General features: G+C 33.3%; 1 protein-coding gene across 2 annotated transcripts in view; it reads left to right on the top strand.

Moving 5' to 3' along the window:
• Positions 1-8,583, top strand: part of TFPI (tissue factor pathway inhibitor) — a 66,824-nt gene extending 58,241 nt beyond the window's left edge. For both annotated transcript variants that reach the window (XM_059052024.2, XM_067027534.1), the window contains exons 7-8: positions 7,569-7,748; positions 8,431-8,583. In XM_059052024.2, the coding sequence (XP_058908007.1) occupies positions 7,569-7,748; positions 8,431-8,537 (287 nt within the window). In that variant the 3' untranslated portion in view covers positions 8,538-8,583. The remainder of the gene's footprint in view (positions 1-7,568; positions 7,749-8,430) is intronic.
• The last annotated feature ends 7,115 nt before the right edge of the window (positions 8,584-15,698 follow it).

The raw sequence follows: 15,698 nt of genomic DNA, 5'->3' as shown, positions 1-15,698 counted from the left end.
ACATTGGCTTTATGGGCAGAAAGATGTGGTTTAAATTCCAGTTGTGCTATTGCAGACTCTCTCTGTGGCCTTGAAAAAAATTACACAACTTTCAGCCTCAGGCTCCTCATTTGTTATACATGATGAGTAATAGCTCATAAAATTTCGGGGAAGGGCTTCCCTGGTGGCGCAGTGGTTGAGAATCCACCTGCCGATGCAGGAGACACGGGTTCGTGCCCTGGTCCGGGAAGATCCCACATGCCGCGGAGCAACTAAGCCCGTGAGCCATGGCCGCTGAGCCTGTGCGTCCGGAGCCTGTGCTCCGCAACAGGAGAGGCCACAACAGTGAGAGGCCCGCATACCGAAAAAAAAAAAAAAAAAAAAAAAAAATTTCGGGGAAGATTGTAATGACGTTATCTTAACCCAGCGTTTAGCACAAATAAGAGCTCAAAGGTATTAATATTTGAATTTTTCACGATGGTGGTATCAATGATTATCCACTATCAACAGAGGTTTAAAGCAGGAAAAAATAAAATAATCAGGGGTATCATTTGTATGTACTTTATTATTAATAATTTTTAATACAACTGAAGTATGTAACCTTGATTTGAAGTGTCTGTATTTAATATACTTAATACTATGATTACCTGAAATAACATAAAGCACTTGTAAAATTCAAACATAATTATAAAATACCAATACGTGTTTTGTGTCTTTGGGTCTTATTTCTAATCAGAGGACTTGCAAACCTGTGTTTCCAACTTTATCTTATGACTTTAGGTACAGATCTGTTATATTTCTAAATTTCGATTCAGTTCAATAATAATTGAGTGCCTTCTATATGACAGAATTTGTCATGCAGACTGGGAGTCTAATAATAATAAATAAGAGGGTGGTTTTGTCTTTTACAGGCATGCCTGAGAAATAGGGGCATACATAGATGAAGGGAGGACAGAGTCATGATGTTGTACTTGCATTGAAGGATTGTCAAAATTAAAATTTTCTGTCTTCTCAAAACCTGGGTTCCATCTTCTATCTAACGTCTTGGACTTGTTTGCCTAGGTGCTGGCTAATCCATAGGCATAGTTCACAATTCCATCTTCATTCGGGGAATTTTCTAAGTAAAGCCACATTGAAAGAAAGCCATGATAAAATGACAAATTTTGAAACTATTGACTATATTTTAACTCTAATTATATTTCATAATACATTAGAAATATTCCATCTTCTAAGTCAACCAGTCTAGAAATATTAGAATTACCTTCTCTCTAGCTGTCTCACTACCCACATTCACTCTGGTGCTTAATTTTAGCCATTCCCACTGTAAATGCTTTAGTTAGGGTTATCTTATATTCTCCTCTATTGCAAGTCTCCTACTGGATTCGGCTGACACAGGCCTGGTTGTGTTTGTTTCACGCATAAAGATAGATCAGAATTTGTCTCTTTCATCCTTCTATATGTTCAGTCATTTATTAATGTCTACATCATAAAAACCAAATATATTAGTATTCAAGGACCTTCTTAATTTTGTCTAAATCTGCTTTTTCAGCCTTGTGTCCCACTGTACTCTCCATGCACTCCTCTCTTCAGATAGCTTGGAGTTTGCGAAGTACCTCAACAAACCAGGAATATTCGGACCTGTGCTTTCCTTCACCTATATTCCCTCTACCTCCTTTGCTTATTAAAATTTCATTCTTCCTTGAAAGCTGATCAAGGGACTAAATAAACATTACTTTTCACCTTTTACTAAAATCTTATAGGGTTTTCAGTGTTGCAGACATGAAGAAAAGTTTTTCTAATGTATTATAAGGTATAATTATCTTAGTATAAATTTACTCACAAGAGTCTCATAATTTGTAATTTTACTATGTTTTTCTTCCTTTGTGGCTTTATTAGAAAAATCTCTGGATGAAAATAGTTTTGTGAACTTTGTCTATGGATTAGGCAATATCTAGTCAAGGAAATCCAAACGAATAAATATCTACCTAATTTCCCTTCCTCCTTTTTAATCTGTGGGGCTTCCTTGTCTGGGCAAGGTTTCTGACAGTCTATTTCCTCATGACCTTTCAGTTTCAAGTGCCCTGGCAACTTACCTTTTACATTTCAACCTCAGCTAAGTGGCCCAGTACACACAGAATAAAGAAAGTTCCATAGTGCTTGTTTTCCCATTCCCTGCCCTCTTTTCTATATGGAATGTCAGTTTCTACCCATTTAACACCAGTTCTACCTAGTGAATGGAGAGACATGCTTTCCCTGTAGTACAAATTTACTATCTGTAAATAGTAAATTTACAGGTGATAGGTTTATTCTTCATTCCTAATCAGAAATAGATTCTAATCGCTAGCCTTTCTTTATGACCCCATAACACTGGGATCCCCCTAAAAATATTTTTTATTATATAATCTCTATATAATATATTTTATTATTACATAATTTGACCATTATAATTGAAGACAACTTGCAATAAATACAAAAGTAGAAGAAACAATTAGCCATACTTGCATTATGCGGAGACACTCACCATTAATATTCTAACATATTTCCTTTTACTATTTCTTTGCTATTGTTTCCAACTCATCATGAAGTAAACAAAATACTGGAAAAGTAGCTTCTGGAGGATCCCCAGCAGTATAGAATAGGCTTAGCACAAAAGAATCTATTTTGCAGAGTTGTAAACTCTAAGCTCCCTACCTCATAAAAACATCTCTACAGTGATCATCTTTCCCACTGATTACATACCCTCTCAGCTTTTTGTGTGTGTTTATATATGTATATGTGTATATGTATGTGCTTAATTTTGGGTGTTGACACAAAAAGATAAACTCTCATATTTTATTGATTGTGAGGTACATATTTTTCCATGTTTTAACATGGTTCAGATCATGATGAAACTTGTAACTTATGGTATGTAACAGTGTAATTGTATTTCTTTTCTTTATAAGCAGTGCATAAAATAATGGTTCATCTTAAAATCAATGGCACCTTAGGTTCTATAAATTATATTTGCAGAACATTTGAGTAATGAGCAATTACTTCCACTTTTGTGGGTATGAAGAGAAAATAAAAGCAACAAATGGTAAATAAATACAATGCCGTAAGGTCCAAGTTTGTTAAAATTTTTAGGCACTTTTCTTTTTGTTAAATTGTTTAGGCACTTTTAAACACTATTGTAAAAGTATAAATTTATGTAAAGTTTTAGTGGAAAAGTCAACAGCATCTACCAAATTATAAATTGAATATAGCTTTTGTACAATTCTAATTTTAGAAATATCTCCTAGAAATATCTGGACCAGTATATAAGGATGTTCATGAGCCACTGTCTAGAACTGAAAAAAATAAACGGAAGTAATCTATGTATACACAATAATGGATAAAATATACTGTAGTCAATTCAAAAAATTAAATACTGTGCATACATTAAAAAGAATGAGGTATACAGATGAAGAAATGTGGAAACAAGCCAGAAAATATTATCAAATATAATAATGAGACAGAACAGTATACTAATATGTGTTTGCATATGCAAACGATTTGGGGGAAGATATTCCCAAACCACTGGTAGTGGTTTAAAGGGCAAGGGTCAAATTATGGAGAACTTTTGTTTTATATTTGTCATACTTTTATATTATTTCAACATTTTACAATGACAAAGTGTAATTAGAAAATAAAAATCTTTATATTTTTCTTCACTATAAAATTATGGGAAAAAAGACTTTGTTGTTCAAAGGAAAGATTTGTTATTCAATTCCCTAAAACAATCTCAGAAGACAAAAAATAATTTATTCAACAAGTGATGAGGTAGTTCCTAAAACCTAATTTGGTTAATAAAATAAAAGCCTAAATATAGGCATGTAAAATGGGACAGTAAGAGAGACACCATAGTAAAGATTCAAAATGAGTACAAAATTCAAAGTTTAGTGTATAAGTTTCAAAGCAATTGCATAAGGCACTTTATATATAAAACTGGCCCTGGAGCATCACCTTATAGTTTACCAGTCATACTGCATCATGGCAGTTCCTGGCAGAATATAAATTGATCCTGAATTCTGAAATCTATCATAGACCCTCTAAATGGAAGCTATCCAAATTGTTATTAATGGCGAGATCAAGACAGAATACATTTGGTTATTAAATTACTTTGGAAAAGAAGTCAGGTTAGCATCTTTTTATTCGATCTTAAATTTCTGTGAATAATTATAATCTAGACCAAAATATCACATTGTGCAACTACTTCAAAACCTTTATATTTTCTTTCACTGTAGATATCAAAATCTGGATTTTGAATAGGTGAGTGCCTATGTTTATCTAGAATAAACATGTTAATTGAAAACAGTCAAGCTTATCTCCTCACAGGGGGCAAAAAAATTTCTATTTCCTCACCTTTGGAGATTGAATCAGATGATAATCAAGGACCCAAAAAATCCTTGGAGCTAAAATGTCCTTGAGAAACCATCTGCTTCATTATTTTAGTTCTGTTGTTTATGCTAAAATAATCCAATGATAGTCTTAACTGCCTAGACTTTAAATGATTTTAGGAGAAATAGATTAGTTTATGTAGTGGGTATAATTCATGTTTCTGAAGAGTAATGACATTATGAAGACTCCCCAACGGATGATAATTTATTGTATTATTAAATACATAATTTTAAAATTTAAAATACAACATTCTTAGTGATTAATTTCAAGCTTTAACCCCATAATCAAAATATTCTTACTTCTCTATAATGACCTGGGTCAAATGTGAGTTGTGTTTGATGATCTTTGTAGGTAGTGATTAAAACAGGACAAACAAATGAGATAGACAAACAACTGTCATCGGGTCAGTCATGGACAGATACTTTCTGAGTAGGAGCTGCTATCTGGTAAGAGGGACAATTCAAGTCTGCACACCAGATGCCAGGCTATCAGAAAGCAGCATTCCACACATCCTCTGATTCAGAAGTCACAAAGAGTTTCGGGTAGAGGCAATCTGATGCCTGGGACAATTTAACAGGTAGTAAAACTCTCTTTGATGGATCTGTGCTGTCAACTGTATGTTTGCTTTCAAACTAATCCCCTGCCTTCTTCATGCTCTTTCTTTGGCTTCTGAGTAGATTTGGTCAGTGGAAGACTGACCAAAGACTGACCAACAGACTGACCAGGACTGTTGGAAGACTGGGTCGCCAAAGGAAGACAGAAGCCCCGGTACATCTCTCCTCCAAAACTGTGGTGTATGCTCCATGGTTTCAGATCTCACTGGAGAGATCATTTTGGTTCTAGCTTTCACATGATGTTTGAGGCTCCTGGCCTGTGATAACAGAGACACATCCCTTGTTACCTTTAATCTAGGGACTGTAGCCCCAGATATACCAAGCCAACTTTTGCTCAAGTTGAGATGGCATTGATTTTGTTATGGGGCCAGTTTTACTCTAGACTGTAAGCAAAAAGAAGGATGATTTTGCTCCCTGTCATCAGAAAATTCTCTCTGTCCTGCAGTAAGGAACTTTAGGTAGGGCATTGCTATTAAGACATAATAACTAACATTTGAAAAGAAGTGTACAACTTACAAGTACATCCATATTATTTTCAACTTACTGTGGGCTAATGACATCTTGTGTACAAAATGCTAAAGTGAAATTGATGTATAAATCATATCAGCATACTTACACATATACTTTGAAGCATCCGTGGGTGCTTTCTGAGGATAATTTTTCAAAGAATAGCAATTTCCTCTGTTTTCTCTGTTTCTCAAATCAGGCTAATAGCTTGTGGGGTATTTCATTTGTTTCTGAACATAGGTGATGACTTTGGATGACTCATGGAATTAGAAGTGGTGGCAACTGATAACCATCTCATCATCTCATATTCTTGGCTGTGGATTGATGAGAATCAACAACATATCTATTGGAAAAGCTTGCACAATATTGGACTCAATTACAACATATCTGTCCTAGGTTGTTAGAAATTTCCTCTTACATGTGCCATTGTTGGGGCAAAAAGACCTTGACATTTTCTAAAAAATTAAGCACACATTCTCACCAAGTACATTTTAAATTTGATTTATGATGGCAATAATCATGCACTATAACCCCCAAATGGGGTGAGGCCAAACATAAATTAGACTACATGATTTTGAATGATGTTTTAGTTTTATACATCCTAGGATTTTCTTTTAAAATCAGTGTCTACACACCTAGTCAAAGACTAAATAATACAAAAATTTTTAATGTGATTTCAGTTCTTGAATTGACGCAAACAAAATGTCACCTTTCTAAAGTGTTTTATCATAAATTCTTCCCATAGTATTCCCACTGCTTCTCTTATATTTTCCAGAATTTCTCTTTACATGAGGCGTTATATCAAGACACTGTAATATTTAAATACATAGAAGGCAGGAGGTTATAAAATTGTGTTTATCAATTTAAGATCTTTTTCATTTTTTTCTCAAATTGTTTTATTTCTCTTTTAGTCTATTCACCTGGGGTTCACTTGCCATGAAGCCACTTCTTGCTTTTTTGCACAACCTACTTGCCTTCATTGCTACTGGATCCCTCAAAGTTCTATTTTCTGCCAGTGATGTACATTTAGCAAATCCTCTTTATCTGCATTTGCTGTCCCACATCTCACTATTTGGCAAAGCCACCAAAGCTCTCTTTTGTTGATTCCTGACCATCCACCAACTTACCTGCAGTATTGGTTTACCAATAATATCAAGCAGTTTAGCTCTGCTACTGAAGAGTACCAACTTCCCCTCACTGACAGGAATTCCAGAAGGAGCTAAAAATTATCATTGGGCTGAAACCATTTTTCTGCTTTGCCTTAAGGAAATGAGTTATCCTTTCATTACCCTAGTTGCATGTTTTTTTTCTTCTGTTTTTGAAAATGGTTGGTCCCATTGACAGACCAGCCTGTCTGTCTGGTTTAAACCTGTAAATGTTTCATCTTTCCTGCCTTTAGCAATATTCCTTCCTTTGCAAAATTATCTAACTCATCAAGAACTGATGGTTCAATTCACAAGAAAACTTTACTACTAAGCCAGATCATCTCTTCTGAGCTCCTTTTCCAAAGCTTGAGGTTAGAATTTTCTATACCTGATTCCCTGCACTTTAAATTGTGATATGTTATATCATTCAGAACTTTAGTCAGGGAAAGAACTCTTCCTCAGCTTCAGTTTGTGTCATACAACGAGTGAGGATTTTGCTCATCAGGACTTTTTTTGCAAAGTTGAATACTCATGAACAAATGATATGTAAACAATGATAATTTTTTTTAAAATTGATATGGTTGATAAATTTTCACAAATTAAATTGTTGAATAGTGGTTGTTTGTATTATGTACAACTAGTTTTGTCACATAAAGAGTAATCCCGGCACTTTCCTTTAACACATGTACCTACTTTTACATTTATTGGATAAAGGTGTCAGTATAGTGGACACTTGGAGCTTGGTTAAACATTTTTCTGGAATTGAAACACATGAATTTTGTTACTTTAATTCATTCAGATTACTGTTTTACGTAAACATACCACAAGACTAACCTATAAACAATAAATATGAAAGTTTCAGATTAACTATCATATATGGCTTACCATGTTTTCTTGATGTTTTTAGAATTTTATGGCCCCTCCTGGTGTCTGAGCCCAGCAGACAGAGGATTATGTCAAGCCAATGAGAGCAGATTCTACTACAATTCAATCACTGGGAAATGCCACCCATTTAAGTACAGTGGATGTGGAGGGAATGAAAACAATTTTACCTCTAAAAAAGCATGTCTTAAGACTTGTAAAAAAGGTATAGAGGACATTCTTCCTATTAATTCCCTAGTGTTTAAGATAATAATTATACTGAAATTATGAATGAGTTTTAATCTATGAAAGTATGAAATGAGTTCTATTTATGATAAGAAACAGTATTATGATTTAACTAAGTGTCCCCTTTTCAACTACATTTTGATAATATTGCGAGATATGTTAACTGTCATTCCTTTTAATCTGTCTTCATAGAAAAAAATCAATTTTAAACAAAACATTTTATTCATTTAATATTTACATACTAAGCTTTCATTTTAAAGGATTATACCAAAATATCTTTAAGCTTTCTAATGCACAAAACTCTAATGTATTTATTTTTTCTGACAATAGAAATGATGCATATTTATAGAGTATTAATATGTAAATAAAAATCATCTATAACTCCACTAACCATATATAGCCACATGTCCACTTTAATAAAATGAGTATTATTTTGTAGCTCAAGGTGAATAATAAAAATTAATAACGTTTACCCATTTATGCAAAGTGACATCCTTAGAAAGAGGTTGTTTACACAAAGATATAGACAAATTAAAGACTTTTAAACCAATTACATGTTTTTCAGTTTTAAACATTAAAAGATAATTTGAAGAAATTTTAGATTAAATGTTTTATTATGTTGTTACTTTATCATGCATAAATTTATTTATCTTCCTTTTTAGGTTTCATCCAAAGAATATCAAAAGGGGGATTAATTAAAACCAAAAGAAAAAGAAAGAAGCAGCCAGTGAAAATAGTATATGAAGAAATTTTTGTTAAAAAGATATAAATTTGTTACATTACAACATTATTTCTACTAAATATCTTGGATAAAACTTTTCGTTATGATTCCTATTTTTTCTCTCCTGAAATCTTTTTAATGAATTTTTCATGAGTTTTCTATGCATGTATTATCTGCTATTAATGCATTTGCATCAGAGTTCCTTTTCTTATCTGGTCAAATTGCTTATTCTATGGCTATAACTTATTAACTGTCTACTATGAACTTATTATTCTATCAATCCCTTTCTAACTCTCTGCCATTTAACTACAATTTATCATACTGCTGACATCAAATCATGTCATTTTACAATTTGGTGATCATCCTATTTGAGAATATGTTGTCACTTATTTGTTTTGATCATGTATACAATTATATTTTTTATAGCCTATGTCCAGATTAAAAAATGCAACTATTAAAGATCAAGTGGTTTTGGGGTTTCACATCTAAAATAGTGGCAAGCATCTTCTGATAAAGATCACTCAATAGTGCATTTGGAAAGAGCTGGTAATAACAGAATTCTGTCACGTGATTCCCTCCCTAGACATACTTTTTCTCCTTTTGCATTAACCAGTACCTCAAACAGTCTTGAGCCAAACCATAACTGAACAAAGAAAGTCAACTCTACGTCACGTACCTGCCTGATTTTGATTGATGTAACTTTTATTTGCTTATGGCTCATCATGTCAGTAAAGATGGCTGAATAGCTGTGTGTTAAATACGGATGATAAGAAAAAACTTGGTGGGAAAGGGAATTTCTTAGTGGCAATCAAAAGGAAATTGTTTATGTACTTCCTAATTTTATTGCTTGGCAAAATTTTCTCTTACCAAAAATAGCAAGTATATTTAAAACTCCTGAAACCTATTCATTTATAACTAGGCTTTGCACACAAAGCAACCAGTAATTCATGTTTTTAAAACAAAGTCATGTTATTTCTGTTGAAAAGGAAGAGAAAATCATTAGCAAGGAAGATTCTACTAGAAAACATTTATGTTATTCACTCTCAGGCTTTTATCTAACATTTCTCTGGAGTTAATTCACTTTATCCAGATCTATACCTTTCCTTCTCTGCTGAGTCATGTACAGTCTGACATCTCAACAGCCTTCTAGATATTTCAGATTCTATGATGTTCACTTCAAATTTCACATTTAAATTTGAACTTGTCATCTAGAAACAACTAACCACTTTATCCATTTAGTTTAGCTTAATTACTTCTCTCTAGCAATAGTATCATAATTCTGCCTGCTCCTCAGACTTGAAAGTTTGAACCCATTTTGATTTCTTATTTTCCCTCATATACTACTTCCAACCAGGCTCTAAACACTAACGCTTCCTTTTTCATAAAGTTCATCTAACTCCCAGGCTTTTTACATCTACTTCATATCATTACTAATTTCTTTCTTTTTAAAATTTTCTCTTAAGCTTTAATTTTTTAGAGCACTTTTAGGTTCACAGAAAAATTGAGAGGACATTTCAAGATTTCCCAAATAACTCTTGACTCTATACATGCATAGCCTCCACCATTATCAACATCCCGCAACAGAGTGGGACATTTATAACAACTGATGAAACTACATTGACAAAACATAATCATTCTAAGTCCATAGTTTACATTATAGTTTACTCTTGGTGTACATTCTATGGGTTTGGACAAATGTGTAATGACATGATTCCACCATTTATAGTATCAAATGAAGTATTTTCACTGTCCTCAAAATCCTCTGTGCTCTACCTATTCACTCCTTTTCCTTTCCCAAACCTTGGGCAACTACTTAAGAATTAATTCATATATTTCTCCACCACTCAAAATCCTTCAATGACTCAGTAATTGGTACTTAACCCCATCCCATCCCCCAATTTAATTTTGATATATTTATATATATTTTTGGACTTCCCTACACTACTCTTTCATGATTATTTCAATTTAGTTAAAGTGGTATTCACTGATCACTGAATATATGTTTAATTACTTAGTTTATTCATGCTGATTTTATATTTAAAAATATGATCCTCTCCAGGCCATTCATGTGAAGTCAGGGTACAGCTGATGTGAACTATAAAATCACTGTATTTTGAGGCATAATATGAAAAGTTCTAATATACACCTTATGGCATAAAAATTATATCATTACAAAATAGTGTCAATTTGTTCACTTAAGAAAATTTTTATATCTTGATTTCAAATATTCAGTACATAAGTAACTGCCTTAAATTGAGTCTCTGCTGTGGAATTTGGAACTTTTGGAAATCAAAATCTCTTGTGAAATATTCCTGTTGTCTTTTATACATGGATAGCAATAGCTTTAAATAAAGGGTAAAGTCTCCCTAGGTCAAGTTGCAAGTTGCTACCAAGGACATATAAACAGCACATTGGTGAGCTGACTATTTTCGCCAGCAACTATTCATGGCTTTATTACTTAGTCAAGAAAGACAAACACTGAGAGATGGTTTGCAATGTTTAATGCATGTGAATATTATGTTTACTGTGTTTTTAAATAAGATTGTCGCTGGTGGTATTGTTTTCCCTTATTTTGCATAATCAAATGATCTAACTGTGAATTTTATATAGAATTACATTATACAACATATAATGCTTATTTACCGACTTTGTTTATTCTCTGTTCATAATTAACAGTGTATGCTGAAAATTGCTCAAATGATTTTATTTTTTACAGTATAAGAAATAAAATATATTATCCTGAATCATAAAGTATGACTGTTATACTCATGAGTTTTTATACGTCAAAAAATAAAAATTAATGCTCTTCAGTTATTCCAAAGGTAAAGAGTTCTAAGACAAAGAAAAAAAATTATTCCACAAGCTCCACTCTACTTACGTCCTTAAATTGGAATTTGCTAATAATCCTTTCAGTTATAAATGGGCATCCATGTATTATGATTTCTTACTTAGCAAATTAGTGTGCTATGCCTTATAATCCATATATTCTACATTTAATTCATTCCATATATATTTCTACCAATCATCTCATATAATTATACAAATATAATATATTTAAATATATATCATATGACAATATATAAGTGACTTCCAATCCTGACTATTGAAGGTGGCCTATCCAATTTTTGTACCAGAAGAAGGAAGAAAATGACATTAAAGTAACTAACTTTTTAGGGGACTTTCTGATTTTTTTCACCAGCTCTTCCTGCTCTTGTCTGGTTTTTATGGAATTAGCATTTGTATTTACTTTCTCCAATTTTTGACTTTTAGTTCTTTCTCAAGGACTTGAACATGGACACATCTTAGTTGCCTTCCCTGCATTCTGCTTTGCAGAACAGGAAACCTTGATCTTGTCAGCCTCTCAGGCCCAACCTCTGAACTATTCTAACCACACAGCTGAAGTCTTGGCTAGAATTATTCAGACCACTTTTTTTTTTTTTTTTTTTGTGGTACGTGGGCCTCTCACTGTTGTGGCCTCTCCCGTTGCGGAGCACAGGCTCCGGACGCACAGGCTCAGCCGCTATGGCTCACGGGCCCAGCTGCTCCGCGGCATGTGGGATCCTCCCGGACCGGGGCACGAACCCATGTCCCCTGCATCGGCAGGCGGATTCTCAACCACTGTGCCACCAGCGAAGCCCCAGACCACTTTTAAAGGGAGTAATAACACATGATAATTCATCTTACCAAATCATATATATAATCATATATATAATCATATAACGTAACAAAAAATAGAGCTTTAGGACAAGGATATGATCTCCTCATCAATTTGCTTACAAATGAGAAAAATTCTGGCCCACACAGTCTGAAACAAAACAGATATTTTTTATCAAAAAATTTAAAAAGTCAAAGGTATCTGACTGCATTATGGTTGGATTCAGGGCCTCATATTGTCATCAGAATTCAGTCTATCTTCACCTCTGATTCTGCTGCCCAACATTTTTTGCCTTTATTTTCTAATCTCACAGGATTTCAAGATGACTTCCAGAATTTAAGTCCCACATCCTCTCAGAGTAAAGTTTTCTAGAAAAGTTTGTACTCTCTTACCTCAAAGAATTGAAATAAAGTCCTGACCTCAGGCATGATCCATGAAAGAAATAACTGATAAGCTAGATTTCATTAAAATTAAAAGCTTCTGCTCTGCAAAAGAAAATATCAAGAGCTTAGAAGGCAAGCTACAGACTAGGAGAAAATATTTGCAAAACATACATTGGATAAAGAACTGTTATCCAAAATATACAAAGAACTCTTAAATCTCAACGATAAGAAAACAAATAACCCTATTAAAAATGGGTCAAAGACCTTAACGGACACCTCAAAGAAGCTATACAGACAGCAAACAAGTTTATGAAAAGATGCTCCATGTCATATGTCACCATGGAAATGCAAATTAAAACAACAGTGAGCTACATACTTATTAGGATGGTTGAATAAGGTACACTGACACCACCAACAGCTGGAAAAGATGTGGTAAAGCAAGAGCAACTCATTCACTGCTGGTAGGAATGCAAAACAGTATAGCTACTTTGAAAGACAGTATGGCAATGTCTTACAAAACTAAACATACTCTTACTATACCATCCAGGAATCATGCTCCTTGGTGTTCCCAAAGGAGTTGAAAATGTATGTTCACATAAAAACTTGCACACAGATATTTATAGCAATTTTATTCATGATTGCCAAAACTTGGCAGCAACTAAGATGTGCTTCAGTAGATGAATGGATAAACTGTGTTACATCTAGACAATGTGATATTATTCAGCACGAAAAAGAAATGAACTACTAAGCCATGGAAAGACATGGAGGAACCTTAATGCATATTACTAAGTGAAAAAAGCCAATCTGAAAAAGCTACATATTGTATGATTCCAAATATATGGCATTTGCCTAGAACAGGCAAAACTATGGAGACAGTAAAAATATCAGTGGTTACCAGGGTTTGGGGGCATGGGGGAGGAAGAGATGAATAGACAGAGCACAGAGGATTCGGGGGGCAGTGAAAATACTCTGTATGATACCATAATGATGGATACATGTCATTATATATTGTCCAAACCCATAGAATGTACAATAGCGAGAGTGAACCATAATGTAAACTATGGACCTTGGGTGATCATGTGTCAATGTAGGTTCATCAACTGTAACTAATGTAACATTCTGGTCAGGGATAATGATAATGGGAGAGGCTATGCATGTGTTATGGTAGAGGAGATATGGGAAAACTCTGTACCTTTCCTTCAATTTTGCTGTGAATCTAAAACTGCTATAATAATAATAGTAGTAGTAGTAGCAGTAATAATAATAATAAAATCTTAACTTAAAAACAAAAACAAATCCTGGTCTCCCTCTCTTTGACCCAAATGTCTTATGGCCAGCCTTGAGCCAAATGCCATGTTTAGAGAAATGTAACTTTCTGACTGATGAGGTTTGATTCACAAATTCATTCCCAAATATCTGGTTGGTATCAGCACTATCTGAAATATGTAATCTGACTGGCAGGACTGGGAGTGGAGTGAGACAAGTGAGACACTTGCCTCAGGCACAAAATTTGAAGGGACATAAACAAACTCAGTAACCAAGATAAATATATTGTAGTATTTTTTTAAATCAAAAATTAAGCAAATATCCATGATGAAAACAGAAAATTTTTTTAAAGACAGGGTCAGTAACTGAGCCATATTGTTATTTGAGGCAAAAGGAAAAACCAATAATACTGATGATTTACAAGAAATATAAAGATGGTTCAAATGCGATTGTTGTTTAATGTAACGAAAAAATATTAACAAAAAGTATAAGCCAAATTATCATTTTCAATAGATAAAGAAAAATCATTTGATGAAATTTGATATTTGTTTTATGATTTTAAAATTTAGCAAATTAAGGAGAAGAGACCTTCCTTAATCTGGTAAAGGATATCTACCAAAAAACATATAATACTTCGGGGTAAAATTTTAGAAACATATTTGTTAAACTCAGGAACAGGAGAAAGATGCTCTCTATTACCATTGATATTAACATATCCACGCTGTCTTAGTTTTACAGTCAAAGCAAAAAGACAAGAAACAGAAATTAGGTATAAATATTACCATGATATTACAGTTATTTGCATATAATATGCTTGTCATAATTGAAAATCCAAGAGAATCTAAAACAACAGAACACTGGAGTTCAGCAAGATTACTTTATGAAATTTCAACATATGAACTCGATTGTATTTCTGTAGGCTAAATAGGAAAATAGCAATAAAATTAAAAATAAATTTAAAAAAAAGAAAAAAGAAAATACATACTAGTGACAATAGAACAAAAACCCTAATATACTTAACAGTAAATCCCACAAAAGATGTGTAAATGACTTTTAGAGAAAAAACCCACAGATAAATTCAATATGTTATTGAGGGACTTAAAAAAAACTAAATACCTTTCCATTTATTGTAACCCTTATAATTAGTATTTGCAGAGAAAGAATGGAATAAGAACACTAGATTACAAAGAAAAAACACTAAAATACAATAAACATTTTTAAAATTAAGAAATTGGAGAGAAAAGTGATGAAAATATCTAAGCTATAGAAGGAAAAAGCCATAGAAAAGGAAAATGGGATAGAAAAAAAGAGTAAGACAATTGTTGTAATAGAAGACAATTGTTGTAATAGAAGTTCTACAAAAATAGAAGAGATAAAATTGAGGAGAAGGAAATTTTATAGAACTAATAACATGTTTCCTTTATTGAAATGGGATATTGTATTCAACAAAGGAAAACCTACCCAGCACACCCCCTACACACACACACACACACACACACACACACACACACACACACACACGAAATTTCAAACACTACAGATGAAGAGAAAATTCTAAAGAACAGGGGAAAATGTGGAGGAATAGGTCACATACAGAGAAGCAGAAGTAAAAAAAGGAATTGTGCATCTCAACGGCAAGAATGGAAGGAAGCCAGAATAAAGTTGGATGTGGAAGTCTGAGGGATGAGGAATAGCTCTTTACTTGTTATACACATTTAGTACTAAATGATCTTTCAATTATGTGCCTGGAGTGCTTAGCTGAAAAATAGATGTTAACTAAAATAAATGTAAAGTTGTTTAAGGCTTTCACTTTCCATCAGAGGCTGTGGGGAAAAGTTCTGAAGTGTGAACTAAGAGATATTGTTTATTATACAAATACTGACACTACCTGGTGGATGAATTTGT

Source organism: Kogia breviceps, chromosome 2 (genome assembly GCF_026419965.1).
Source record: "Kogia breviceps isolate mKogBre1 chromosome 2, mKogBre1 haplotype 1, whole genome shotgun sequence".
NCBI classification, from domain to species: Eukaryota; Metazoa; Chordata; class Mammalia; order Artiodactyla; family Physeteridae; genus Kogia; species Kogia breviceps.
This window is presented reverse-complemented; position numbering and strand designations above follow the sequence as displayed.